Below are 25,646 nucleotides of genomic sequence, written 5' to 3' on the forward strand. Positions count from 1 at the left end.
TCCTTCTTCCTCACTTCACAGGACTCTGCTCCTGTACCTCTCCGAGGGCCCAGGCTCAGGATCCATAGGGTTCTATAGATAAAAGATGCTGGTCCAATGAATCACACACTTTATTAAACCCTCTAAGTGCCAGCGGAGGGCCCTGGGCTCTTGAGCAAGTTTCAAGGCTCCTTCTTAGATTCAGACTGGTCTTGCCCTGTCTCTCACTTCCAATCCAGACTCCAGCGCTGGAAGGCTCCTGACCTCTGCCTTCTCTCTGGCTCCTCCAGTCATTGTCTCCAATGGAGAATCCTTCCTCCTTCCAGGAACGGAGGCTTAGGAAAGGGCACATTCATAAGCAGTCCAGCCTGTCATGTCCTCCCATCAGATGCCCTGGAGGGCGCCCCAGCCTGTGTGCTTGCCTGTAGGATGACCTTCCCGGGAGGACCAGGGCTCCCTCAGTGCCCTCGGCCTTTATGCAGGGGCTGGTAGGCAGATGTCTGGTGCTCTTTAAGCTCAAAGGCATCGTGGCCTTCCCTGCGGAGCATAGAAATAGGTCAGAGATCACAGGTAGCCCTGGAACTCTCCCAGCCCCAAAGAACATTCCACCTTCACCCACCGGAAGCAGCGGTTGCAGTAGAGGTCTCCGTCGCAGCCAGCACAGCGAAGGGTGGCATCCTCATTGCAGATGCAGCACCAAGGGAGCTCCTCTTCCTCTTCCTCAGGCCTGGTGGCCATGGCCTGGGCCTTTAAGGACCAGAGAGCAATGGGGGACATCAGGTGCCTGACGGAGGTGGGAGGGAGGCTATGATGGCAGCCTGGGGGTCTGTGTCTGTGGTTCTTCTCACCTTAGGCTCTGCCCCGCAGGACTGGTCTTGGGGTTGGGGAGTTGGCTCCACAGGGATGTTAAAGCCACTTGCCTCATCCAGGGCAGCTTCTTCGGTAAGCTGTGGACAGAGTGAAGAGGTACAGCTCCTAGCTCCAGGCACCCCGCCAATGCACAGTATTTCTGTGCTCTGTGGCCTAAGCTCTCAACCCATCTTCCTTGATCTATTGTCTGTGGCTGCTGATGTCCCATCTCAAGGGACCGAGGGCAGGTGTGGGTCACGGGGGTAGAGGAACTCCAGCTAGAACAGGAGCTGCAGAGTGACAGGCCAGCGAACCCCAGGGTGGGCACAGAGTGAATGGGGCCAGGGGTGTGGTGGGGCAGCACAGCAGGGACCGGACAAGGGGTGGTCAGGGGGGTAAGGCAGGGCCAACCTGCCGCAGGACTCTCTGGATGGCCTTCTCTTCCTCCTCTTCATCATCGCTGTCTGGAAGGTAGTAGTCCTGGAGGGTCACTTGAAGATGGAGGGCGGGGAGCAGGGGAAGAGGAGTGAGGTGGAGAGCTCACCGGAGTGGCTGTACTGCTGTCCCCAGGAGTGGTGTGGTTTCCAGCGGCACTTGTTCCCGAGTTAAGCCGCCTCCGCAGCCACCTCCGCAGCCACTCTGATCAGAGTGGCTCTGACCCCCCTCTGCTCTGATCCCCACTCTGCCCCCTCTGCTGGGCTGGACAGCATGAACAGAAGGCTCTGCACCTGAAGGGACCCGGGGCCCCTGCCCCCTGATGGCTGCCCCTTGTTCTTCATCCACCGTTTTGCCCTAGCACTTGTCTCATGGTTCTAGGCAGTGCTCAGTAGACTCGGCCTGGCGGAGTACAGCCACTGTGCAGAGCTTGGCCTGGGGATGGGAGTCGGGGGGCCTGCCCAGGGGACATGAGTGAGCGGCTGTTTTACCAGCCTCTACCTCTGTCAGGGTCCCGTCCCTGCAGCACAGCCAGGCGCTTGGCGAGGGCCAGGATGCGCTCCTGCCGCGTGTTCTCCTCCCGAAGCTCGACTGCTGCCTCAGCCAGCAACCTTCTCTTCTCCTCCTCCAGGGCCCAGGTGGCTTGCCCCCTGGAACTGGTGCTCTGGGCCCCTGGGCCTCCCCGGTTGAGGTCGTTCTGGATAGAGGTGGCTAGAAAGAGTGATGCATTCAGGGAGGGAGACATTTCAGGATCTCTCATCAGAAACCACTGAGCCCATTTCTCAACTTTAAAAAACCCTCCACAAATTATCAGCTTTTTGTTCCACAATAGTTCCTGTGGCTTATATTGCAAATAAAATTAGTTATTTTTATTCATTTTCCCAAATATAAGAAACTAGTAATCTTAGACTTTTTTTTTCAATTAAATTTATCCCCACCCACCTGATACTTTAACATGTTGCCCTTAGGGTGGGTGCCCCATGGTATGAGAATCACTGCCCGAAAGGAGCAGAAGATGGGGAGGCCAGGGTCCAGCCAGGCTCTCTGCCTTACAGGCTGGAATCAGCATTTCTGGGGAGCAGCACAGACAGGACATGAGGGAAGCTGAGGTCTTGAATGTCACTGGGGGGGAAGAATTTTACTTGAGTGGGTGTGGCTCTGACATGGTTCCCTTTAGCTCAGAGTTTTAGTACAAGACATTGGAAGTTAGACAGCTTTGGGCTGAAGTCCTGGCTTCGCTACTTAATAGCTGTGTGACCTTGGTCAAGGTCCTTAAGCTCACCAGGCCTCAATTTCCTCATTTATAAAATACGGATAATAATAGTAATCATAGGATTACTGAGGATATTCAGTGAGATTGTATCTCTAAAGCAGGGTTTCTTTTTTTTTTTTTGGCTGCACAACACTGCATGCAGGATCTCAGTTCTCCAGTTAGGGATCAAACCTCTGCCCCCATCAGTGGAAGTGCAGAGTCCTAACCACTGGACTACCAGGGAATTCCCCTAAAGCAAGGTTTCTTTTTTTTTTTTTCCTTCAGGTTTTTAAACTTTTTATTTTGTATTGGGGTATGCATGCATTTGTGATAGTTTCAGGTAAACAGCAAAGGGATGCAGCCATACATATACATGTATCCATTCTACCCCAAAACTCCCCTCCCATCCAGGCTGCCACATAACATTGAGCAGAGTTCCATGTCAAAGCAAGGTTTCTTAATCTTGGTTCTACTGACATATTGGACAGGACATAGGCATACCTTGTTTTATTGCACTTCACAGATAATTGCTTTTTCTTTTTTTCTTACAAGTTGAAAGTTTGTGGCAACTCTATGTTGTCAGACGGTGGTTAACAATTTTTAGCAATAAAATATTTTAAAATTAGGTAGGTACATTTTTTTTTAACATAACGCTATTGTGCACTTAATAGACTGTAGCATAGTGTACATAATTTTTATATGCGCCAGGAATCCAAAAACTTCACGTGCCTCACTTTATTACAGTGAACTTGAACTGAACCCATAATGTCTCTGAGGTACGCCTGTAATTCTTTGTGGTGGGGGCTGCCCTGTGTATTGTATGATGTTCAGCAGCTTCCTTAGCCTCTGCTCACTAGATGCCAGTGGTACCCTCTGAGTTGCAACACACAAAATGTCTCCAGACGTTGCCAATTGGGCCCTGCAGGGAAAATCATCACCATAGTTGAGAATCACTGATGTGAAGCTTTTGAAGAGCTCTGTCCAAAAGAATTTTTTATGATGATGGGAACATTCCATGTCACGTCATGGTCTGTATTTGTGCCGTCCAAGATCATAGCCATGAGTCACTTGTGACTACTGAGCATTTGAAATGTGGTCCCATTGAGGAACTCAATCTTAAATTTAATTTTAAGTAAATAGCCTCTTCCTCCTTATCATCATCATCACAGAGAACATTTACTTACTATGAGCCAGGCAGGGTCCTAAGTACTCCTGGATTAGCCCATTTACTCCTCATGACTTTTCCATGAGGTAGGTCTTACCACACATCCTTCCATTTTACAGATGAGGAAAGTGAGACTTCAGTCAAGTAACATGCTGAGGGTCACACAGCTACTAAGTGGTAGAACAGAGAATCACTGTCTGAGCCTAATGCCTACACACTAATCCACTAGGCTTACACTGGCTCCCACTGGAGTAAACATTCAATAAATGGCAATCCTTATAATGTTGATATTCTCTAATTTATATTCACCTCCCAGAGTGTCAGCATTGGAGCCTCTCCCACCTGGGGAAAGAGTAGGGGCTGGGTCCCTGGGGGAGCCAGGTGGAGAATATACCTGGGCCTTCTTGTTCCCAGCTCTCATCAATAGCCACCTCCACTGTTAGCTGTGTCAGCAGATCCTGTGCCTGCTGCACCTGGGTCCTGGGGTCCGGTGGTTGATGTGCCTGCTCAGAGAAGGGAACCTCAGTGGGGAGCAGGGTAGTGGGGAAGCCACATCATAAGGCTCAGAGCAGTTCCGGTCAGGGCTGGGTGCTGAGGCGTTCCCGAAACTCAGGGAAAGGGGACTAACCAAGAGCCCACGTAATCAGGTAGGTCTGGCAGTCCCCAACAGAACCTAGGGGCCACTCTTTGCTGCCCCACCCAATCCTGCTGCTTATCCCTGGTTCCTTGGCCTGGCAGCAGGCCTCAGGAGCAGGAGGTACTCCTGCAAAATAAGCATATATGTATCTGGGCTTCTGCTGGGTCCCTGTCCCAGGACCTCCATCCCTCCAAAGTCACAGCACTCACCAGCTGGGGGGCCTGAGAAGATGGAACTCTGCCTTGCAGCACAGCGAGCCTTGCCTCCATCTCCTGGGTGGAGGGGACGGGACCCTGGGGTGCATCCTTCAGTGCAGCTAGCCTGGCTTCTATCTCCGCCTGCGAGGGCACTGACTCTGCAATTGGCATAGAGAAGCCTGGTAATATCCAGAGGGATCCTACTCCCAGGAGCCCCGGATGGTGTCTTTTCCACCCTGTCTGGGCCTGCTCACTGGGCTTGTTCTCCCGGCGGAGCCGTGCTAGGCGCTCAGCAATGACTTGATCTTGCTGGGTCAGTCCATGGCTCCGGGGAGTGCTGGGCTTCTGCTTGGCTTCCAATGCTGCCACACGCCTGGTAGGATATGAGATAGAGGCTCTTGATGAATGCAGAAGGGAGGGGTGAAGGCACCCTCTCTGTTTCCCATTCAAATCATTTCTAGGCAGCTAGGGAGGCCTCCAATGAACCATCTTCTGGGGCCATCACTCATGTCACCCTGCACCCCAACCCAGCCAACTGGCAGGAGGGTTCAGCTGAGAGGGTGAGGTCTACCAAGAACCTTTTCTGGGAACGGACTGATGAGCTGCTCTCTGAGCCCAGGAGGGCACTCAGGAGCCAGAGAGTCAGCTATCCTCCTGATCCTGGGCTCATTTAAGCTACAGGATGGGAAAAGACTCCTATCCTACAGCTCCTGTGTTCTTTCCCCTCCCCATTTGTCTCTGTCCCTTCAGCACTTACTTCTTATAGTTCTGAGGTGGTGACCACTTGGAGGCACTGGCAGGAGAAGATCCTCTACAGAGAAGAAATCTGGTGTCAGAAGTCACCCACCATCTGCCTATCGGTGCCCTCCACCCCAAACAATCCCGAGTCGACCTCTAGACCCAGAGCACAAGGCTGAGAGGCCTGGCCAGCTGCCAGCTGCCATGCTCGGCTGAACCGTCACCCATGTTGGCTTCTCACCTGGTCAGAACCTCATGGCACTGCTTGCAGACCTTCTGTTGAGTGTTTCCAGCTCGGGGAACTGCTGCACTGAAGCTAAGGCAGCCGGAACAGAAGGCCCGGCCACAGTTCTTACAGCCATACTACAAGAAACATGAAGCAAGGAGTCTACCTCTCACCCACCCCTGAAGGCTTCTCACGGGGACTCTTTGCACACACACACACAGCAGACACTGAAGCTGTGACCAGATGCTGGGAGGAGGATGGGGAATGGGGCCCCTAAGGCCTGGGGAGAGATGTGGGGTGGAGAGCAAAGTGATCCCTATCTCCAGTCTTCTATTCAAATCTCATAAAGCTTCATGCAAAATTCACATGCTTTCTACTCGGTCTTCCCTTACACAGGAGTGTAAATGACAAATAGGCAAAGTCCCATGCTTCAGGTCACTGACTCTTCAACAGAGGAGAAAGAGACTGCAGGGCCCATGCCTTCTCTGTTCTAGCAGAGATGGAAGGAGTTTTGACTCAGGATGGGATGGTAACAATAGCCTCCATTTATTAAGCATTTACTGTGTGAGTGAAAAGTGAAAGTCGCTCAGTCATGTTGGACACTTTGCGACCCCATGGACTGTAGCCTGCCAGGCTCCTTTGTTCATGGAATTATCCAAGCAAGAATGCTGGAGTAGGTAGCCTCTCCCTTCTCCACGGGATCTTCTCAACCCAGGGATTGAATCCACATCTCCCACACTGCAGGCAGATTCCTTACTGTCTGAGCCAGGCACTAAATTCAGTACTTAACATTCATCACTTGATTTAATCCTCAATTTATACACACTATCATACTTAATCCTGATGACAACCATTATCATTCTTATTTTAAACAGGATCAGAGAGGTTACTAGACTTGCCCAAACCAAGGTCACCTCTGTGAATGATAGCAGAGCCCCAGTTTGAATTCTGACCACTTTGACTACAAAACCCAGGTTTCTGAGGGCTCCATGATCTGCTTCCCTACCAGCTATTCATCCCGCCTATCTGGTTCCTATCTCCTGGTCACACTGAGACACAGGAAGCCTGCTGTTTACCATGGGAACTTGGCAGGTTTGTGCTGAGGATAAGTGAGACTTTGCTATGTTGCTCTGGAGATAGGAGAAAGGGCAGGCTGCTTGATGGTGAGGGCTTCAGAGCAGAAAGAGTAAGGGGTATGGTGTGGTGGAGAGTGGTCACAGAGTATTAACTAAGACCGGGCTGCGGAGGAGCAGGGTGGAGGGAAACAGCCAGATCCTACACTTGGCAGACAGAAAAGCTTAGCTTTCCGAAAACGACAGGAGCCCGATTTACAGTTTACAGGGAACTCACATCCAGCACCTTAACCCCGAAAGCAAGGGAGTGTTAGCCCCGTTTTATAGAAATGTTAACTGAGGCTCTGTGGCTTCATCAAAACCACACGTCTGGAGAGGTGCCATAAAACCAAGCCTAGGACTGCAAGTCCCGTGTATTTCCCTCCACTTCGCGTCCTCCCTCCAGCCCGCGAAGAGAGACTCGCCTCCTTCTTGAAGAGGGTGAACTTGACAGCGCATCCGTAGCACCTACTCTCCATCCTGTTTCCTGGTGCAGCGCGGCAGGATACGCAGAGCAGACCTCTTGCGGGTCAGGTACGGGCCCCTTGCACCTTCACCCAGCCCCGCCCCTACCTACCACGCCCACTTGCGCGGGCCAGCCAAGGCCTCCGACAGGAGATTCACGACAGTCACCCCAGCCGGAGAGCAGCAGCGGCGGGCGCGAGGGCTGCCGGGAGTCGTAGTTCGTTCACCATTCAGCGGGCTTGGAGCCGACAGTCCGCGGGAAGCCCCACACGCATAGACTTTTGGGAGTTGTAGTACTAATCCAATTAGAGTTGGAACCATGGCGGTGACCAAGGAGCTCTTACAAATGGACCTGTACGCGCTATTGGGTATTGAGGAGAAGGCGGAGGACAAAGAGGTGAGAACGGGGGTGAGGAAAGTCGATCCTGAGCGACCTGGCGGCCCTCCCAGCCTTGGCGCCTCGCCTGAGGCTGACACCAACATCTTTCCAGGTTCGGCCGGGCCCTGAGTGGGGAACGAGAGGCGGCCCAATGGCCTCAGAAGAGGGATTCCCAGACCTTCCTCAGATCTCAGTGGTCTGAGGGCCTCAGGAAGAAGAGGTGGCACGAGCGAGAGGTTACTCCGCGGGGCACTGTACTGTGCTCTTCGGTGGCTCTTGTGTAGCGGAGGCCGTCGGGTGAGCCTGGGAGGCAACCCTACCCTACTTCTTGCGCCTGCGCAGTGTCAGCCTCTGATGCCCCTTCTGTCTAGACTGCGGCTAGAGGTGCTTCATTCTCTCTCTCTTGCTGGCTGATTTAACTATGTTAAGAGCCTAGGGCGGAAGAAAGGCCAGGTCTCAAGGTTCCTCCATTCCTTTTTCATACCTTCCGTGGCAGTGTGACCTATGACTTTGCCATCTCTGTTTTCTTTTACACCCCAGCCCATTGACTCTTTTCTAGTAGCAGATGCTCAGGTGTTGCCCTCTCAACATGTGCTAGTGGCCAGAAGCAGGAGGATCAGAAGGGTAGGCAGATGACCTGGAATTGGAGTTTCACAGGAAACTCCAGGTTGATAAATGTGCCAGGGAGTGGTACACTGATCAAGCTGTAACTAAGATTTCTGTTACTTCCCCCAGGATTATGGTGGTGGCTGTAGCAGTGTAGGAAGTGGAGGCAGATAAGTTATCAAATGAAAATTAGTGCCTACAGATGCCCCTGTACTTCCAGGCTGTTCTGCTCAGTGTATGAGTGAGCTTGTGGAAAAAGGAAGCTCTGGGACAGAAAAGCAGGGAGACCACAGGGCCCTTCAGGAGTGATACAGTCAGTCAGTAGAGAACTGTTCCTGCAGCTGCAACTGCAATCAGAAGTGGGCTGTGGGGTTGTATACACAGCACCAGAGACATCTGTTACACCTGTCTCATAAGTCTTACATTTTCACTATTGGTTATACGTAACACCGATATGAGGGCTTCCCAGGTGGCTCAGGGGTAAAGAATTCACCTGCTAATGCAGAAGATGCAGGAGATGCAGGTTGGATCTTTTGGTCGGGAATATCCCCTGGAGGAGGAAATGGTAAACCACTTCAGTATTCTTGCCTGGAGAATCTCAAGGACAGAGGAGCCTAGTGGACTACAGTCCATAATGTCGAAAAGAGTCAGACACGACTCAGCACAGCACAGCAGCACCTATATAATATCATGTGCTGGACACTATTTTAAGTATTCTATATTTATAAATTGTTTAATTAGTACTTCATTATTAGTGGACATTTCACACTGGATCTAGCCAATGTGTTGGAACCTTGACATTGAGAACTCCTGAGGAAGGCAGTTATGAGCCACTGATGTATATATTAATCAGAGAAGTGACATAATCAGATTTTAAAGAAAATATTCAAAGTCAATTTGCAGAAAGGACACAGTACGCGATGGGTAGAGGAGCTTCCACCGGGGGATCAGGTGAGGCTGTTGTCTAGGCAAGAGGCTGAGGTCTAAGCAGGGCAATGAGGTTGGGATTCAGTTTTCACTCAGGTGAAGTAAGGGGTAGGTGAGAAGACTCTGCATTGGCTGTACTGAATCTTAGTTGCAGCACACAGGATCTTCATGCATCATGTGGGATCTTTCACTGTGGCGCACGGACTCTAGTTGCAGCATGCAGGGAGCGGGCACATGGGTTCAGTCGTTACGGCATGTAGGCTTAGTTCTCCATGGCATGTGGGATCTTAGTTTCCTGACTAGGAATCAAATCTGTGTGCCCTGCAGTGGAAGCACAAAGTCTTAACCACTGGACTGCCAGGAACGTCCTTCCATCTGTGTTTTAGAAGAGGGTAGAAACTTTTTCCCCCAAACACCATTTGATTCCACAAACTTTTATTAAGTGTCTACAAGTGAAGAGAGCAGTCCCTGGAGGGTTACCTCATCATGTCTGTTTCCAGCCTCTCTGTCTCTTGCTTTTGTAGTTCATCGTTTAGAAATGCAGAAGTCAAAAGTTGATAATTCTAGAAGGTGATGCTTTCTAATCAGATGGAAGTTTCCTAGAGAGTGTAACTTGTGTAGAAAATGACAGCATTTATAACAAATCGTAACAAGTGAGGCCAAGAATTGTTGCTTGTTACATCCCTGTATTGAGAATGGATGGAAATCATAATACAGCATTGAGCTGTATTGGGATTGTAAATGTGCCTTTATAATCATCTTTGTACTAATCACCGCAGGCAGTTAAGAAAGAGAACTTTGGAGTCAGACTGTATGCATATTGGTTCCATTACTTACTTAGTTCATGACCTTGAGCAAACATTTAACTTCTGTGTGCCTTGGCTTCCCTATCTGCAAAATGGGAGTGATGGCAGTCCCTCCTCACCGGCCTTGTTGTCTGGCTTAGTCCAGGCAAAGCACATAGAAGGCACTTAGCACAGACTCACTGCAAGTTCATTCATGCTGTTATCCTTGTAGCTTCACCTTCCTACACTGTAAGCGCTAATGTCCAATGCAGTCTCCTACAGCTCATGTCTAAGGTTGCCCTTCACGCCTCACCCCTTCTCATTCGTTAAAGTCCCTGATTCACTTCACACTACACCAGTGATTCTCAACCAAGGCAGTGGTCAGAGTAGAAGGGAGGTGGGGCATCAGGGAGGTAGAACAAGATTGAGGATCAGCAGAGTTCACAAATGTTTGGGCATGGTGGGACTTCAGAGCTGAAGAAGATACCGCTTCTGTTTTCTGACAGCTCATACAATATAGTAAACAATGAATTCTGAGGTAGAGTGAGAGAGGTTGAATAAAAGCATATAAGGAGGGCTTCCCTGATGGCTCAGTGGTAAAGAATCTGCCTGCCAATGCAGGAGACAGGGGTGTGATCCCTAGTCCGGAAAGATCCCACATGCCGTGGAACAACCAAACCCATGCGCCACAACTACTGAGCCTGTGCTCTAGAGCCCAGGAATCGAAGCTACTGAAGCCTGCATGCCCTAGAGCCCATGTTCTGCAACAAGAGAAGCTACCACAATGAGAAGCCTGCATGCCGCAACTAGAGAAAAGCCTGTGCAGCACTGAAGACCCAGAGCAGCCAAAAATAAATAAAAAAATTTTTAAAAAGCCTATAAGGAAAATGCTGTCAGAATAAAGAGGAAGGCATGATTCATGTGATTGGTAGGATCAACGAAGACTTCCCCTGAGGAGGTGTTTTTATGCAAGACCTTGAGGGGAGAAAGGAATATTTTGCAGCAGGGTTAAAGAAGATCATCATGGTCATTTACTGTCTTCATTTTATAGACAGGAGGATGGAGGTTCAGGGAGGTTATAGAACTTGGTGAGATCACCCAGTGAGTGAGTGTTGGGCCATATTGGAGCCCCAATTTAGTGTTCCTACCACTGCCCTGCACAAATCCGTGGAAGCTGACGTGTGAATTTCTGTCCTGTTTATAGCAGCCTTGCTTTTCATTTGAAGCCCTTTGCAGGGTACGTAACTCACTGTATCTTGGCAGGTATTACTTGGTAAAGCTAGGTGCTTGAAAATGTGTTTTGATCAACCCTTTGAAGACTCAACTTTTAAATGTATTTACCAGGAAAACTACCATGGAAACTTACTGTTGACCTTTTCAGGTTATATTTTATTATTGCTTTAAGGAAAAGGCGATTTTACCTGTTTACTAGCTAATACTTGTATTTAAATGACTTGTTTCAGTTATACCCTAGAATGTGATGCACTGACATCCATTGTTTCTTACCGATATAAGAAAAGTAAGACAGAGAAGGACTTGAAGGAATGGTATGAGGTTAAAGTGCTTGGCATGACAAGGATTGGGGCATTGCCTAGGATTTGTTGAGGATGTGGTGGGAGATGAATCTGAAAAATGTGGTATCTCTGGGCCTCTAGGCCCTTGGGTGGCTATACTTGATTTTGTGGGTGTCTGGGGGCCATTTCTAGATTTGAGGTGTGTGGGACTCAGTCCACTGCCTCCAAATGGGTGCCTTGCCTACAGCCTCTTGCCTCCAGTCCAGGCCCTGAGGCGCTAAGGTTGGGTACTGAGCCTGGTTTCACTTGTCATTCATTCATTCACTAAGGGCCTGACCAGCACTGGGTGGGACCAGGAGCCTGACCTCCAAGTCTTCTTGATATCTCTCTGATAATTAACTCATTCCTGGGTTTGGCTGTCTGGCTGAAGCTCTGAAGTTTTGAAGTTACTTGGCTACCTGTTAAGTCAGAAGGAATGATTCATTTGTGTTTGTAAGCTATTCATTAGTGTTCAAGATAATACCTCACATTTATATGACACTAAAGTGCTTTCACATAAATTATCTCATTTGATATGATCTTCAAAACAAGCCTGTGAGGTATGCAAGGACTATTAGCTCCAATTTATAGATGAGAAGACTGAGACCTGCAGAGTTTAATTGATTTGGCCAGCATAAGGTGGCTCGTAAATGCAGAGCACCTGCCCAAACCTGCATTTTATATGCCTCTTTCAGAGCTGTTTTCCATGACCCACAACTGAGGAGCAATTAGGGCAACAAGAGATGGCACCAGAAAGCGTCTCGCTCCCATCCTTGACACAGATAGAGATTTGACTCTGTGAGTACAGCTGCCCGACCTGGGTTAACTTGAAGGATATTAAGCCAACCTGGACAGCTTGAGGATGTGTATTAAAATTTGTGTTAAAACTACCATAGTGGAGTTTTCATCTCAGTGAAGGTAGAATTAAAAATATTCTCTATTTGCATAACTGCTTTCCTTATTTTTGCTGCTCCTGAATACTTTTATTTGGTTATTATTGTTTTTCTTTAAGTCAACTCTCTTCTTTTTACTAATATAATTTTGTTTATGAAGGAAACCAATGCATTAAGGGGAAAAAAGAATGAGATGTAAGAAGTACCAGGGCCCAGAGAGAAAGAATTCTGTGCCCAGGCAGAGAGAATGACTTTGGGGGTAGGGACCGAGGACGTTAGGGGTTGAGAGTGATAGCAGGCCATGGGGGTGAGGTGGGGAGCCGCCAGACCCAGGGTATCTGTCAGATCTGAGGGGTGGGAATCTCCAACCTGAGGGAAGAAGGCAGGTGAGGATTGGAGAGTCTGGGCATGATGTAAGCCTGCTTAGGGTAAGGGTGGGAGGGAGAGGCAGGCCTGAGAGAAGAGGGCATCTGAGGAGGTGGAGGTGGTCTCCAGATGTAGACCAGTCTGGTTTGGGGACGTGGGCTGAGAAGGAGGGCAGGGCTGGGGTTGAGGCCCAGGAATGGATACTGGGAGCACCAAAGGGAGACCCAGAGGGGAGAGCCTGAGGGGAGGGAGGACCAGAGGAGTGACCTCAGGGATGGGCTGGGGACCTGGATCCTTTAAGGCACATAGGGGCAACATATGGGCAGAAGCAGCCCAGGCCCTGTGCATGGTCTTGGTTGGTTCAGGCTGCACAGGTCACTGTCCTGAGTCTGGACCATGGACCATAGTTAGCAGACTGAGAGATGTTGGCATGAGGTCCAGGTGCCCGCAGAATCATCTCACAGTACTACTGGCGGGCCTACATTTGGAAATGCTGAGCTGAGAACACTGGTCTGGGCAGTGGCTGGCACCCTCTTTGCTCAGAGCCTTAGGAGCAGTCCCGTTTCCACAGAAATTTCGAAATTTCTCTGTAGTGCTGTTGCAGTGTAGACCATAGGCTGTAAGACATGAAAGTGACCAATCTTTTAGGCAGAGGGGACTTCCAGGTAAGTGCCTAGAGCTCTTGGTTTACTTCCTGCCTATGACATCAGGCGGTCACATAACCTTTGGGGTTGTGGCTAGTGCAGGGTTGATGAGATGTCTGCCTCCCCCAGGCTTGGCGAGAAAATACTGCCCAGGCTGAGATTACTAACTCTTCCTCCTTCTGGCACTGGGCCTGTAATGACTTCTCGCTGATTCACCAGCATGATTTGTTCATTCGGTATCTGTTGTCACATGGAGTGGCCTCCCTGTATGTCCTCTGTATCTGAGTCTACCCTGTGAGTTGGGCTTTTGAAAACTGGACTTAATTACTTGTACTATTAATACTTACTTGGCTCCAAGTTTTATTATATGAAAGGATAACAGCCTTCTAAAAAATAATGATCTCTTCTTTGTAGGGCACCTTTCTTTTAAGTTAATGATGGCTATTTTATATTTATTGGGCCCCTTAGCACCTGGCTTTTTTGTCTAAGTTGGGAATTCATTCCTTTCAAGAGGTGAAACTGGAGGCAGGTGGATTGTCAGAGGCCCTCCTGTGTGCCTGGCACCAAGCCCAGTGGAGATGGCGGGAGACCCAGCTCCAAGCTCCTTTCCCTTCTCTGGGCTTAGGTTGCTGCAAGTGGCCAATCCAGTTATGGAGCCTCCAGGAAGGGCTGGGCTAATGCATAACTCATTCTTCCCCTCTGTTATGCGGGGGGATAACATTTAGTTCCCACTGTGGTTCTTTTATCAGTCTGTTATAGTGATTTCTCCTTAAGAGGAAGTGTTAGCAGGTAGAAGGAGAAATTATGAAATAGTGTGGGAGTATCTCCAAGGCTTGGAACAGCACCCACTTCCTTCTGCTCTTCAGTAGGCCAGAAGCAACTGACGTAGTTGAGTTTTCCTAATTGTGTTTGGTTGAGAACAAATGGATGTTTGCCCCTTTCATTCAAAAGGTATTTATTGTGTGCCTACTGAGTGCTAGGCACTGCCCAGTGCACTGTTCTGGGCCCTAGGGATAAGCAAAACTCCCTGTCCCCTAAAGCGCATTCCCTTTATTTCTAAGAACCCCCATAATTCCATATACCTGTGTGCTCTCATTTGAAGTACAATCATAACCGGTGTGTCTGTTTTTCCAGGCCATACCAAAAAAGAAACAGCAGATTTATAAGCACTTCCAAAGATACGCTGGTATCTGGCACAGTCTAGTAGGGAAGAGATATTTCTATAAAAGAGTAGAATTTGAGGACTTCCATGTTGGTCCAGAGGCTATGACTCTCTGCTCCCAATGCAGGGGGCCCTTGTTTCATCCTTGGTCAGGGAACTAGATCCTGCATGCCACAACTAAGACCCAGCTCAGTCAAATATACTTTTTTTAAAAGTAGAATTTAAGATCATCACCACCTGAGGAAGCGTAGGAAAAGCCTGACTCTGCCCTCAGTAACATCTGAACATTTTGTACTGTTCAGTAGTTTATGTTCTGAGTGATGATCCTGCATGACGGAAGACTGATCAAACTCAAGTAGTGTCCTAGGATGGAGAAGGGAAGGGAGTAATCTGTGGTATTTTTGAAAGGCATCAAAAGAAAAGACCACACTTTTGCAAATTGGAGTTTAAAGTCCTCTGGTTCATCTGAGGTTCATCTGAGATCTCTGTCATTCCAGGACTGGGTCTTGGAGACAGCCTGGTTCTTGGAAAAATCATGGTCTGGGCAGGGGCTTTGGGTGAGAAGCCCCTCAATTGTCACCTAGGTCCTTTCTGTGAAGTCTCAGGAACTGTAAATGACTATTTCCTAGTGCTAGGGAGACCTGAGTTTTTAGGAGAAAACTATAGGTAAAGAAGGAAAACTGCAAGTGTTGAGATAATTCAGTAGCTTTTGGCAACTTTCAGTGGCTGCTTCAACTCTCCCTGGGTGTCAGACTCCGTTTCATAAAGGAGCTGCCAACCCTAGGATTAAATAGTCCTGTCTCTCACACATAATAACACAGAAGTTGTTCTGTTTCTTTATTCTTCTGAAAGTTCCTCTTCCTTCTCAACTTATCATGATTAAGAAAAATAGTATGGCATCTTTTTTGCCCTCTTGAGCTGCTAGTAAGGTGGAATTATTTCATAATAAACAGTATTGACACAGAAGCTTTTCAGAGGCCCGTTGTAGGAGAGTTGTGTTTATGAGATGAGAAATTTTTCAGGTACTACTCATTCCAGGAGGGCTGGGCGGAACTGGGAGTCCTGTTGGTAGCACAAAATACCAAACTGCAGGCCAGCTGATTCAAAGTCAGAACTGGCCTTCTAGGCTAAAACCCAGCAATGGGCCTTGCCCAGGGCAGGCTTTAGCAGCTAAAGACTGTAATAATTAGTTAATCAGGACAGAAAGATTATAATAACTAGTTAATCAGGACAGACACACTTGACCAGCATTTTTAGGCCAGCTGGGTTTTTGTTCATGGCCAATCTGGAGGATCTCAGGCTACCTACACTTTGAATGAGGGTAGTTCAGAGCCCTTGGGGGCTGACCAAGGATAGAATTTGAGAACTGCTCCCAGCATTCCTGAAACCAGCCTTGTACACCTTGAGAATTCATACTGGATTGACCTGGGTCCTTTGCTGAAGCTTCTGAAGTCAGGTTGGCATCATCCTGGGCTGGTGTCACAATTTACCTCCCTCCTAGGAGTGGATAAACAAGAGGTTTGGACCTTATATTGAGTACCTGGTTTTGTTAGGTACTTCACATGGATTATTTTATTTAATCTTCACAATGGCTCTATGTGTAGCGGATACTTCCCACACTTTGTAGTTGAAGAACCTAAGGCTGAGTGAGATTTGGTAATTTGCCCCAGATTGTGCTAATAGCATGCAGAAGATTCAAAATTTTAAAACATTATCTGTTAGACTCCAGAACCTTCTTTCTTTCAGTGAACCATGTTGCTTTCTAGCTTAGGATAATTGAAAGAAGCTAAACATCTCTGGTTTTTTGCTTTTTGTGTTTTTTTAAATATATAATTAACATGTAACATATTAGTTCAGGTGTACAGCATAATGATTTGATATATTTGAGATCTATATTGTGAAATAATCACCAAAATAAGTCTAATTAAATTACATCCATCACTATACATAGTTACAATTTTTTTCCTTGTGATAAGAATTTTAAGGTCTGCTCTCTTAGTAACTTTCAAATATACAGTACGGGGCTTCCCTGGTGGCTCAACAGTGAAGAATCCACCTGCTAAAGCAAGAGACTTGGGTTCTGTCCCTGAGTCAGGAAGATTCCCTGGAGAAGGAATGGCAACCCGTTCTAGTATTCTTGCCTGGGAAATCCCATGGACAGAGGAGCCTGGTGGGCTACAGTCCAAATAGTCGCAAAGAGTTGGAAACAGCTTAGCAAGTAAACAACAACTAACTATAGTTGCCATGCTTACATTTTATCCCCATGGCTATTTGTTTTATAACTGGAAATTTATACCTTTTAATCCCCTTCACCCATTTCGCTACCCCATTCTGCCAACTGCCTGCCTCTGGGGCAGTCTGTTCTCTATGAGTTTTTTCTTGTTTGTTTTTTAGATTCCACAGGTATATGAGATTATATGGTATTTTTCTCTGACTCATTGACACTCAGCATAATGCCGTCAAAGTCCATCCATATTGTCACTGATGGCAAGATTTGCATTTTTATAGCTGAGTAATATTTCATTGAATATATCTATCTGAGTGTGTGAGTGTGTGTGTGTGTTTGTGTGTGTGTGTATGGGTATGTGTATGTATAATCTCCATGAAATTAAAAGACGCTTACTCTTTGGAAGGAAAGTTATGACCAACCTAGACAGCATATTAAAAAGCAGAGACATTACTTTGTCAACAAAGGTCCGTCTAGTCAAGGCTATGGTTTTTCCAGTAGTCATGTATGGATGTGAGAGTTGGACTGTGAAGAAAGCTGAGTGCCGAAGAATTGATTTTTTTGAACTGTGGTGTTGGAGAAGACTCTTGAGAGTTCCTTGGACTGCAAGGAGATCTGACCAGTCCATCCTAGAGGAGAACAGTTCTGGGTGTTCATTAGAAGGACTCATGTTGAAGCTGAAACTCCAGTACTTTGGCCACCTGATGCGAAGAGTTGGCTCATTGAAAAAGACCCTGATGCTGGGAAAGATTAAGGGCAGGAGGAGAAGGGGATGACAGAGGATGAGATGGTTGGATGGCATCACTGACTCAATGGACATGAGTTTGGGTAAACTTCAGGAGTTGGTGATGGACAGGGAGGCCTGGCGTGCTGTGGTTCATGGGGTCGCAGAGTCGGACACGACTGAGCGACTGAACTGAACTGAACTGAACTGAATGTATAATCTCACATTTTCTTTATCCATTCATCCATCAGAAGACACTTAGGTTGCTTTCATGTCTTGGCTACTGTAAATAATGCTGCAGTGAACATGAGGGTGCACTATATTTTGAAGTTAGTGTTTTCATTTATTTTGGATAAATACTCAGAAGTGGAATTGCTGGATCATTTGATAGTTCTGTTTTTATCTTTTTAATATTTATTTGGGCTACGCCACACAGCCTGTGGGATCTTTGTTCCCCAACCAGGGATGGATCCCTGGCCCTTGACAGTGAAAGTGTGGGATTCTAACCACTGGACTGCCGAGGAATTCCTGGTAGTTCTATTTTTAATTTTTTGAGGAATCTCTATACAGGTTTTTGTAGCGGCTGCACCAGTAGAGAAGGAAATGGCAACTTACTCCAGTGTTCCTGCCTGGAGAATCCCAGGGACAGGGGAGCCTGGTGGGCTGCCGTCTATGGGGTCGCACAGAGTCGGACACGACTGAAGAGACTTAGCAGCAACAGCAGTAGTATAACTGGGATCACTTTCTCCACATCGTCACATTCTGTTTTTTGATAATAGCTATACTAACACGTGTAAGGTATTAATAGTATCTTACTGTAGTTTTGATTTGCATTTGCCTAATGGTTAGATGTTGAACATCTTTTCATGTACCCGTTGGCGATCTGTATATCTTCCTTGGAAAAAATGTCTATTCAGATCTGCCTATCTGTTAATGAGATTGGTTTTTTTGTTGTTTATTTTGGGTCTTTTTATTAACCCCTTATCAGATATATGATTTGGAAATATTTTCTCTGATTCCATAGTTTGCCTTTTTATTTTGTTGATTTGCTGAAGCTTTTTAGTTTGATGTATTCCCACTTGTTTAGTTTTTGCTTTTGTTTGTTGCTTTTGCTTTTGCTCTCAAATCCAGAAAAAACAAGAAATCATTGTCAGGACTAGTGTTAAGGAGCCTAATTTCCATGTATTCTGCTTGAAGTTTTATGATTTCATGTCTTACATTCAAGTCTTTAATCCACTTTGAGTTCATTTTTGTGTATGTGTAAGATAGTGATCCAGTTTAATTCTTTTGCATGTGACTACCTAGTTTCCCCAACAGTATTTTTTATTTTTTAAAATTTTATTGAAGAAAAATTTTATTGGCACATGGTTGATTTAAATGTTGTGTTAGTTTCAGGTGGAGAGCAAAGTGATTCAATTTTCTGTATACATATATTTCTCTTTTTCAGATTCTTTACCCATGTAGGTTATTATAGAGTAAGTTCTCTGTGCTCTATAGTAGCTCCTTGTTGGTTTTTTTATGTACAGTAGTGTGTGTATGTTAATCCCAAGCTCCTAGTTTATTCCTCCCCACTCCAAAACTATTTATTAAGGAGACTGTTCTTTCCCCATAGCATAGTCTTGGCTCCTGTGTTGTAAATTAATTGACTGTATATGTGTTGGTTTATTTCTTGGCTGTCTGTTCTGTTCCATTGATTGAGGTGTCTGTTTTTATGCCAATACCATACAGTTTTGATTACTATAGCTTTGTAATATAGTTTGAAATCAGGACGTATGATGCTTCTAGCTTTGTTCTTCTTTCTCAAGATTGCTTTGCCTATTTGGGGTGTTCTGTGGCTCCATAAACATTTTAGGATTTTTAAAAATTTTTCAGTGAAAATGCTCTTGGAATTTTGATATGGATTGCATTGAATCCACAGATCACTTAGGGTAGTAAAGACATTTTAGTATTAATTCTTCGAAACTGTGAGCTTGGAATATCTTTCCTCTTACTTGGTCTTCTTCAACTTCTTTAATCAGTGTCTTATAGTTTTTGGTGTACAGGTTTTTCACCTTCTTGGCTAAATTTATTTCTAGATATTTTATTCTTTTTGATGAAATTGTAAATGGAATTGTTTTCTTAATTTCTCTTTTCTGATAGTTCATTGTTAGTGCATAGAAATGCAACAGACCTTTGTGTATTGATTTTGTATCCTTCAAACTTTACTGAATTCTTTTATTCTAACAGTTTTTTGGTGAACTCTTTAGGGTTTTCTATATATGATATGTCATCTGCAAGTAATGACAGTTTTATTTCTTCCTTTTTGATTTGGATACATTTTGTTTCTTTCTTTTTAAAAAGTTTTATTTATTTGACTGTTTTGGGTCTTAGTTGTGGCACGTGGGATCTTTGTTGTGTCATGCAAGGATCTTTCATGATCTTGCGTGAGTTCAGTAGTTGTGGTGTTGTAGCCACACGTTCTGGGAAACAAACTCACTCAGAAGGACAGTGCAGATAGTGGAGTGCAGTTTATTACACAGGCGGGTCCAAGGCAGAGTCTCCTCTTAGCCAAGGACCCCGACCAGCATTTGTGAAAATCTTTTATACCCCATGTGTATGTGTCTGAACTCTCCACTCCAAATTCCTTGAGACTTACATAAACCAAGGAAAATACAATCCCAATAACCCCATCATTCACATGCTATGTGCTCAAACAGTCAAACAATTAACCAATAATCAATAAACCCAAGGTTACATTCCGATAGATATAGAAAAATTTATGGCCTGTCTGGAGGAAGGGGTGATTAGTGTATGTTTCTCTTAGGCAATGAGTAACCTAGATACGATCTTCAAGGTTCCCCTGTCAGGAGGGGGTCTTATCCTTCTGTTGCTGTTTTCATAGGCACTAAACACAGAGTTCAGAGTCCATTGGAAAGGTGGCCGAGCATGATCAGCATGAACAGGCCTAAGATGGAGTCCAGGCCCTATGAATTCCTTCTTCAGTGGCGCACAGGCTTAGTTGCTCCACAGCATGTGGGATCTTAGTTCCCTGACTGGGGATCAGTCCCGTGTCCCCTGCATTGCAAGGTGGATTCTTATCCACTGGACCACCATGGAAGTCAGAAATAAAAGAAATAAAAGTGCCTTTTATTTCTTTACCTTGTCTAATTGCTCTAGCTAATTATGTTTGTTTGTTTGAACAATTTTTTTTTTCTTGATGTGATTACACAGTGAGCTTGTGTAATACAAGATCACTGTGAAAAGTAAATGTCAATTATAATGCTCTCTTTCGGAAATATTTTCATATTTTCATCTAGTGAGTGTGACTCCCTTCTTGGCCTTCTCTGACACCACCCTGGCAAAAGGTTTGGGGTGCTTTGTTACAACTGGTGAGGGTGGAAGTCTAGACTCCCAGTTCCTTCTTTGATGGCAGGGGTGATTGGGAGCCACAGTTTTCCCTATGGTATATGGCTAGAATGGAACAGTTATTGTCTGAAATAATGATTGCATAGTTTTTCATCGAACGGATTTTCAGTATCATAATGATTGCTTCATTATGTCACAGTTTTCTCATTTGTAAAATGAGGATAATAATTTCTACCTCATAGGGACATGTTAAGAGTTATGTAAGTTACTGGGACTTCCTGGTGGTCCAGTGGCTAAGACTCTGTGTTCCCAATGCTGGGGCCCCAGGTTTGATCCCTGGTCAGGGAACTGGATCTCTCATGCCACAGCTCAAGTGTACTTGCCCCAACTAAGAGTTCACATGCCACAACCAAGAGATCCCATATGCTGCAACTAAGACCCGACAAAGCTAAATAAATAAAATAGATTTTTTTTTTTTAAAAAGGAGAGAAATCCTATTTTAAAATAATAGAGTTAAGTAAGTTACTGTATATAAAGCACTTCAAAAAGAGCCTGCTACATGATAGGTGCTAGCAACCATCTTGGAATGTAGATTATTTCTGACTTTTTCTTTTATAAATATGCTATAATGAACAGCAATGTTTATAAATACTGTATAAACTTCTAAGTATTTCTTTAGAAGAGGCCTTGCTGGATCAAAGGGTCTGCACTTTTCAAAGCTTCCTGATATATACTGCTAGATTACTTTCCAGAATCATTGTATAAGAAATTCCTTGGCAGTCCAGTGGTAGGGCTCTGCTCTTCTACTGCAGCGGGTGGGGAGCAGGGCTTTGATCTCTAGTCAGGGAACTAAGATCCCACAAGCCACGGGCGCAGACAAAAAAATCCCATACAGACCAGAATCATTGTATTAATTTACATATTCACCACAAAGCCGCCAACATTAAATACCATCCTTTGTTTTCCTTGTTGTCAGCTGAGAGGTGAAAAGGACTTAACTTTCATGTGTAAGGCTGAACATTTTTCATGTCAACCATTTATATTCTATGACTCTCTCTTCATGTTCTCTGTTTTCTTGTAGTTTGTCTTTTTCTTGTGTTTTTTTTTTTCTGCATGGCTTCTTTGCATAGTAAAGATGTCATGCACATACTTCTCTCAGTTATCATTTCCCTTGTCCTTTTTTTTTAACTTCTTTTTTATATTTAATTGGAGCATAATTGCTTTACAATGTTATGTTGATTTCTACTGTACATCAGTGTGAATCAGCTATAAGTATATATATATATCCCCTCCCTCTTGGGCCTCCCTCCCACCCACCTCGTCTTTTAATTTTGTCTATGATTTTTTTGCTTAGATAAATTTAAAAATTTTCATTGTAAATCCATTCATTTTGTGTACATATACATGTGTGTGCATGTATGTGTGATTCCTTCCCTTGCTTTAATGCTTAGGAATTTCTTCCCCACACTAAAAGTAGATTAATAGTCCCATCATTTTCTTTCTTTAGGTTCTTTTAGTTTCATTTTTTGTATTGAGGTTTTTTTGTTTTTAATCTATCTGGAATTATTTTGGTATATGGCTTGAGATGAAGAACTAACTTTTTTCACTCATTATGTTGGATTTTAGTAATACTTTTTACCATACATTGAATTTTTACATTTATTACTGTTTGTTTCTTGACCATGCTTATATGTTCCATTAATCTTGTCTTTGTGCTTCACGACAAACTTTCATTAGCTCAAAGAGAATTTTGGGGTTCAAATTCTTTGGGCTTGGAGACCCCTAAAGCCTCTTTAGTCATTCATCCTGATTCATTACTTTTGATCTTAGAAGGCTTTCCACATCTGGCCCTGCTCACGCACTGTGGGGCTTTTCCTTCTGATTGGTCCACTCTCTGCTTTATGAATCACACATACCTTATGAATCATGCTGAGTTTCTTTATTTTCAGAGTCACACCTGAGTTACCTTTAGCGCTGTTTCTCTTCTCAGGCCAGTTTGCATTTCTTTGCCTTCATATGTGCCCTCGCTCCCTAGCATTTCTTCATCCCAAGTTTGTGTTTTTAAAACTTGTTTGTGTGAATTTTATTCTTTTCCTGGTTTTCTTCTGTTACTTTTCTTTGGTCAAAGGTTTTGTTTTTGTTTTTTTTTTAATTAAAATATTCTTTGACAAAAACATTATTTTTACTTCCATGTTTTATTGCAACCACATCTCTGCTTTTTCATGTCCTTTTCTGTTCTCAGTACCTTTTTCTCATTAAAGGAAAACATATTTCTCCTCTGAGTTGGTCTGGGGCTTGAAGGGAAGGAAGTCGGGTTCTTCCACACCCTCTGTCTTGAATGCCCTTTCTGGCTCGGCTTGGAGAACTATTACTCACCTTTCAGATCCAGCTCAGATGTTATCTCCTATGTGAGGCCTTTAAGGCTAAAATTAACTCATCTCTCTTCTTTTTTTTCCACTCTAAGGGACCTCACTTACAGGCATCTTACAACTGTAGTATTCGTTGTTTTCTCAGCCATTTTCCTTGCTAAGCAGTGTCCTTCCTCTTCAGTGTCAGGGAAATTCCCGATTATTCTCTGTATCACCAGCTTCAGCTCAGTCCTTCCGTATCCTCCATGTTCCATGAGTGGACCCAGGAGGTGGGGTAGATTTGGTGCTGTACCAAGGGGCTCTCAGAGAGCTTCCCTCCTATCTGTAGACATTGCTCTCTAAGAATGAATACCAGCATGACCTTGACTTTCTTACCTCACCTCTCCCCTTACTCATCGGGCCAGTGCATGAGACTGGTAATTTTTTCCAATAGGATTTTGCAATACAGAATGTTCAACTCCTCACACCTTTAAGGGGTGATTTGGAAATGGAGGCCCAGGCTAGGCCTTGAGTGGAAAGGGGTTCAGGATACATCAAGTTGATGGGGGCAGTTGTGTTTGGTTATAGATGTTGAGTGTGTGGGAGGCTGGAGGGGTGGGAGTAAGATGGGGGTCCACCCAGATGGGGAGTGAGGTGACCTTGGTCTAGTTATACTGTTGCTTCAAATGAAATCTGATGAGACTGGTAAAGACATTTGTCGAAGGAACATATTCTGGAAAGAGAATTGATGAGAAAACAAACTAATATATGTAGATTAATTTCCCATTATTATATAACTAGTTTTTTTGTTTGAACAATTTTCCTGTTTAAGTTAAAAAAAAAACAACTTTCTGATATAGAGCATTAAAATGAAATATAAAACAGAAAGCTGTTTAATATCATTCCTTTAGAATAAAAAACTATAAAGCATTCTCTAAAGAAAGAAAAGAAAATGAAGAGTGTTCTACCACCTAGCCCCCTCTTGCCTCTTATTTTGCTTTCCTACTATTCCTTCTTACTCCTCCCCTCCCTCTTATTGTCCTTTCTCGCATTTACAAAAAAGAACACGTAACACTTTAAAAGAGCTCCATAATACAAAAGAAACCATCTTCCACAAAATTCAGCCTTTGTAGGGCATGACTGCTAATCCTGGTCCTGAGGGCAGTGTTGCAAATTGAGGCAAGAGACACCCTGTTCTCCCTTCCTCTTCCTCTCAGCCAGTTCAGACACAGCACCTGGGATCAGAGAGAGAGGAGAGGTGGGGGCAGAGAGGCAGAAACAAGACCCCAAAGACTTCTGTTTGTTGGAATGATCAGGGGGAAGGACTTGGAAAAGAGGGCTGGGGAAATAGGGAAAGAACAGTAGCTTTTTAGTTCTCTCTATATATTTTTGTATTGTTTTACTTATTGAAGAAACAAAAGACGCTTGGTCTTCTACATTGGCAGGAGGATTTTTTTAACTACTGAGCCATGGGGGAAGCCTGCAAGTATAAAGAATATATAATAAAGGCTTGGTTTAAAGTAAAAAAGAAATAAGTCCCTAGGCATAAATGGAGAAGGGAAAGGAAAGAGTAAAGGGAGGAATGACAAATGATAGGTTGCCTCAAGAGTAAAAGATGACATGTCAAATGTAAGACTATGAAACTATCACCTCCTCTTCCCTTATTATTTTTTTTAATGAGGAGAAGAAGGCGACAGGATGAGATGGTTGGATGGCATCATAGAGTCAATGGATATGGGTTTGAGATAGTGAAGGACAGAGAAGCCTGGCGAGCTGCAGTCCATAGGGTGGCAGAGAGTCAGACTCGACTGAGCGACTGAACAACAAATAGTGAAAAAAAAGCTGGGTTTTGTTATTGTTGTCATTACTTTATTGTTGGTGAAGACCTAGGTTGGGGTGAGGAAGTGAACATAGGTGGGCAGTTGGGAAGGTTAGGGGGCAGGGAGGGACTTTTACGCTTTCTGCCCAAAGCCTGTGCTGGGAGTGGTTCCTGCTTCCTCAGGCTCAGCCAGGAGAGCTCTTAGTAGATGGGCTTGCTTGCCCGGGCAAGTGAAGGTGTGCTTCTAGCTCTGGCCCAGCAGGTGGCAGCACACCCCAGAGGTCCTGGGCTAGGTGTAGCCGAAGGTGCAGGGGGCACTGGGCCACAGACCCTCCCCTGGGGGTGCTGGCTGCTTGCCTCTGAAGGCCCTTTTCTAGCACACTTTGGATTGAAATGTTTATTGGTTCCCTGTAGGAAGCCTGGAGAGCCAGTCTGCTCAGCTACTGATGGAGGTTCTGGGCTAGAGGCTTCTCCTCCCAAGAGATTTGAGCAGTAGGTAACGTATACAGGCAGAGTGAGGCCAAGGCCTCAGAAAGCAGAGGATTTCTGGGTTTTGTGCTCTTCTGCTTTCCCTTATGAGTGGGGAATATACAAAAGAGAACCTTGGTAGCTATGTTTATTTATTTTTACTAATATAAAAAATAATACTTATTTTCTTTTTAATAAAGAGGTGCAAAGATGAAAACTAAAAATAGACCATAGCTTCCCCACCAAGATAACCCCTGTTATCAATAAAAAAATAATAATAAAGACTAGTTTAAGGTTTGAAAAGTAGAACTACAGAAAAGTATACAATGAGAAGTGAATGTTTCT

At 45.1% G+C, this 25,646-nt stretch overlaps 2 protein-coding genes across 4 annotated transcripts in view; one reads left to right on the forward strand and one right to left on the reverse strand.

Moving 5' to 3' along the window:
• Positions 1 to 92: 92 nt before the first annotated feature.
• On the reverse strand, positions 93 to 7,230 carry ZFYVE19 (zinc finger FYVE-type containing 19). Of its 2 annotated transcripts, XM_006073062.4 has the most exons (12): positions 7,016 to 7,230; positions 5,494 to 5,615; positions 5,272 to 5,325; positions 4,769 to 4,887; positions 4,527 to 4,672; positions 4,075 to 4,183; positions 1,765 to 1,974; positions 1,240 to 1,319; positions 828 to 926; positions 599 to 726; positions 402 to 516; positions 93 to 314 (listed from the first exon to the last, which is right to left on the reverse strand). In XM_006073062.4, exons 1-11 carry the CDS (start codon positions 7,067 to 7,069, stop codon positions 438 to 440), a joined length of 1,200 nt encoding a protein of 399 aa, XP_006073124.4. In that variant the 5' UTR covers positions 7,070 to 7,230; the 3' UTR covers positions 93 to 314; positions 402 to 437. The 2 variants fall into 2 exon arrangements, with proteins under 2 accessions (XP_006073124.4, XP_025151683.3); XM_025295898.3 differs by having other exon boundaries at positions 93 to 516; positions 7,016 to 7,228.
• An 88-nt stretch (positions 7,231 to 7,318) lies between these two features.
• The window catches only part of DNAJC17 (DnaJ heat shock protein family (Hsp40) member C17), a 29,577-nt gene continuing 11,249 nt past the window's right edge, over positions 7,319 to 25,646 (forward strand). For both annotated transcript variants that reach the window (XM_006073060.4, XM_006073061.4), the window contains exon 1: positions 7,319 to 7,452. In XM_006073060.4, the coding sequence (XP_006073122.1) occupies positions 7,375 to 7,452 (78 nt within the window). In that variant the 5' untranslated portion in view covers positions 7,319 to 7,374. The remainder of the gene's footprint in view (positions 7,453 to 25,646) is intronic.

The sequence above is a fragment of the Bubalus bubalis genome, chromosome 11 (genome assembly GCF_019923935.1).
Source record: "Bubalus bubalis isolate 160015118507 breed Murrah chromosome 11, NDDB_SH_1, whole genome shotgun sequence".
Lineage (NCBI taxonomy): Eukaryota > Metazoa > Chordata > Mammalia > Artiodactyla > Bovidae > Bubalus > Bubalus bubalis.

Bases quoted from the DNA above. Each gene is read 5' to 3' on its own strand.
- ZFYVE19 (XM_006073062.4), bottom strand. From the start codon at position 7,069: ATGGAGAGTAGGTGCTACGGATGCGCTGTCAAGTTCACCCTCTTCAAG. The intron at 4,888-5,271 runs GTAAGTGCTGAA...ATATCCTACCAG, and splicing joins CCACCTCAGAACTATAAGAA to GCGTGTGGCAGCATTGGAAG. The intron at 927-1,239 runs GTTGGCCCTGCC...CTCTGTCCACAG, and splicing joins TCCAGAGAGTCCTGCGGCAG to CTTACCGAAGAAGCTGCCCT.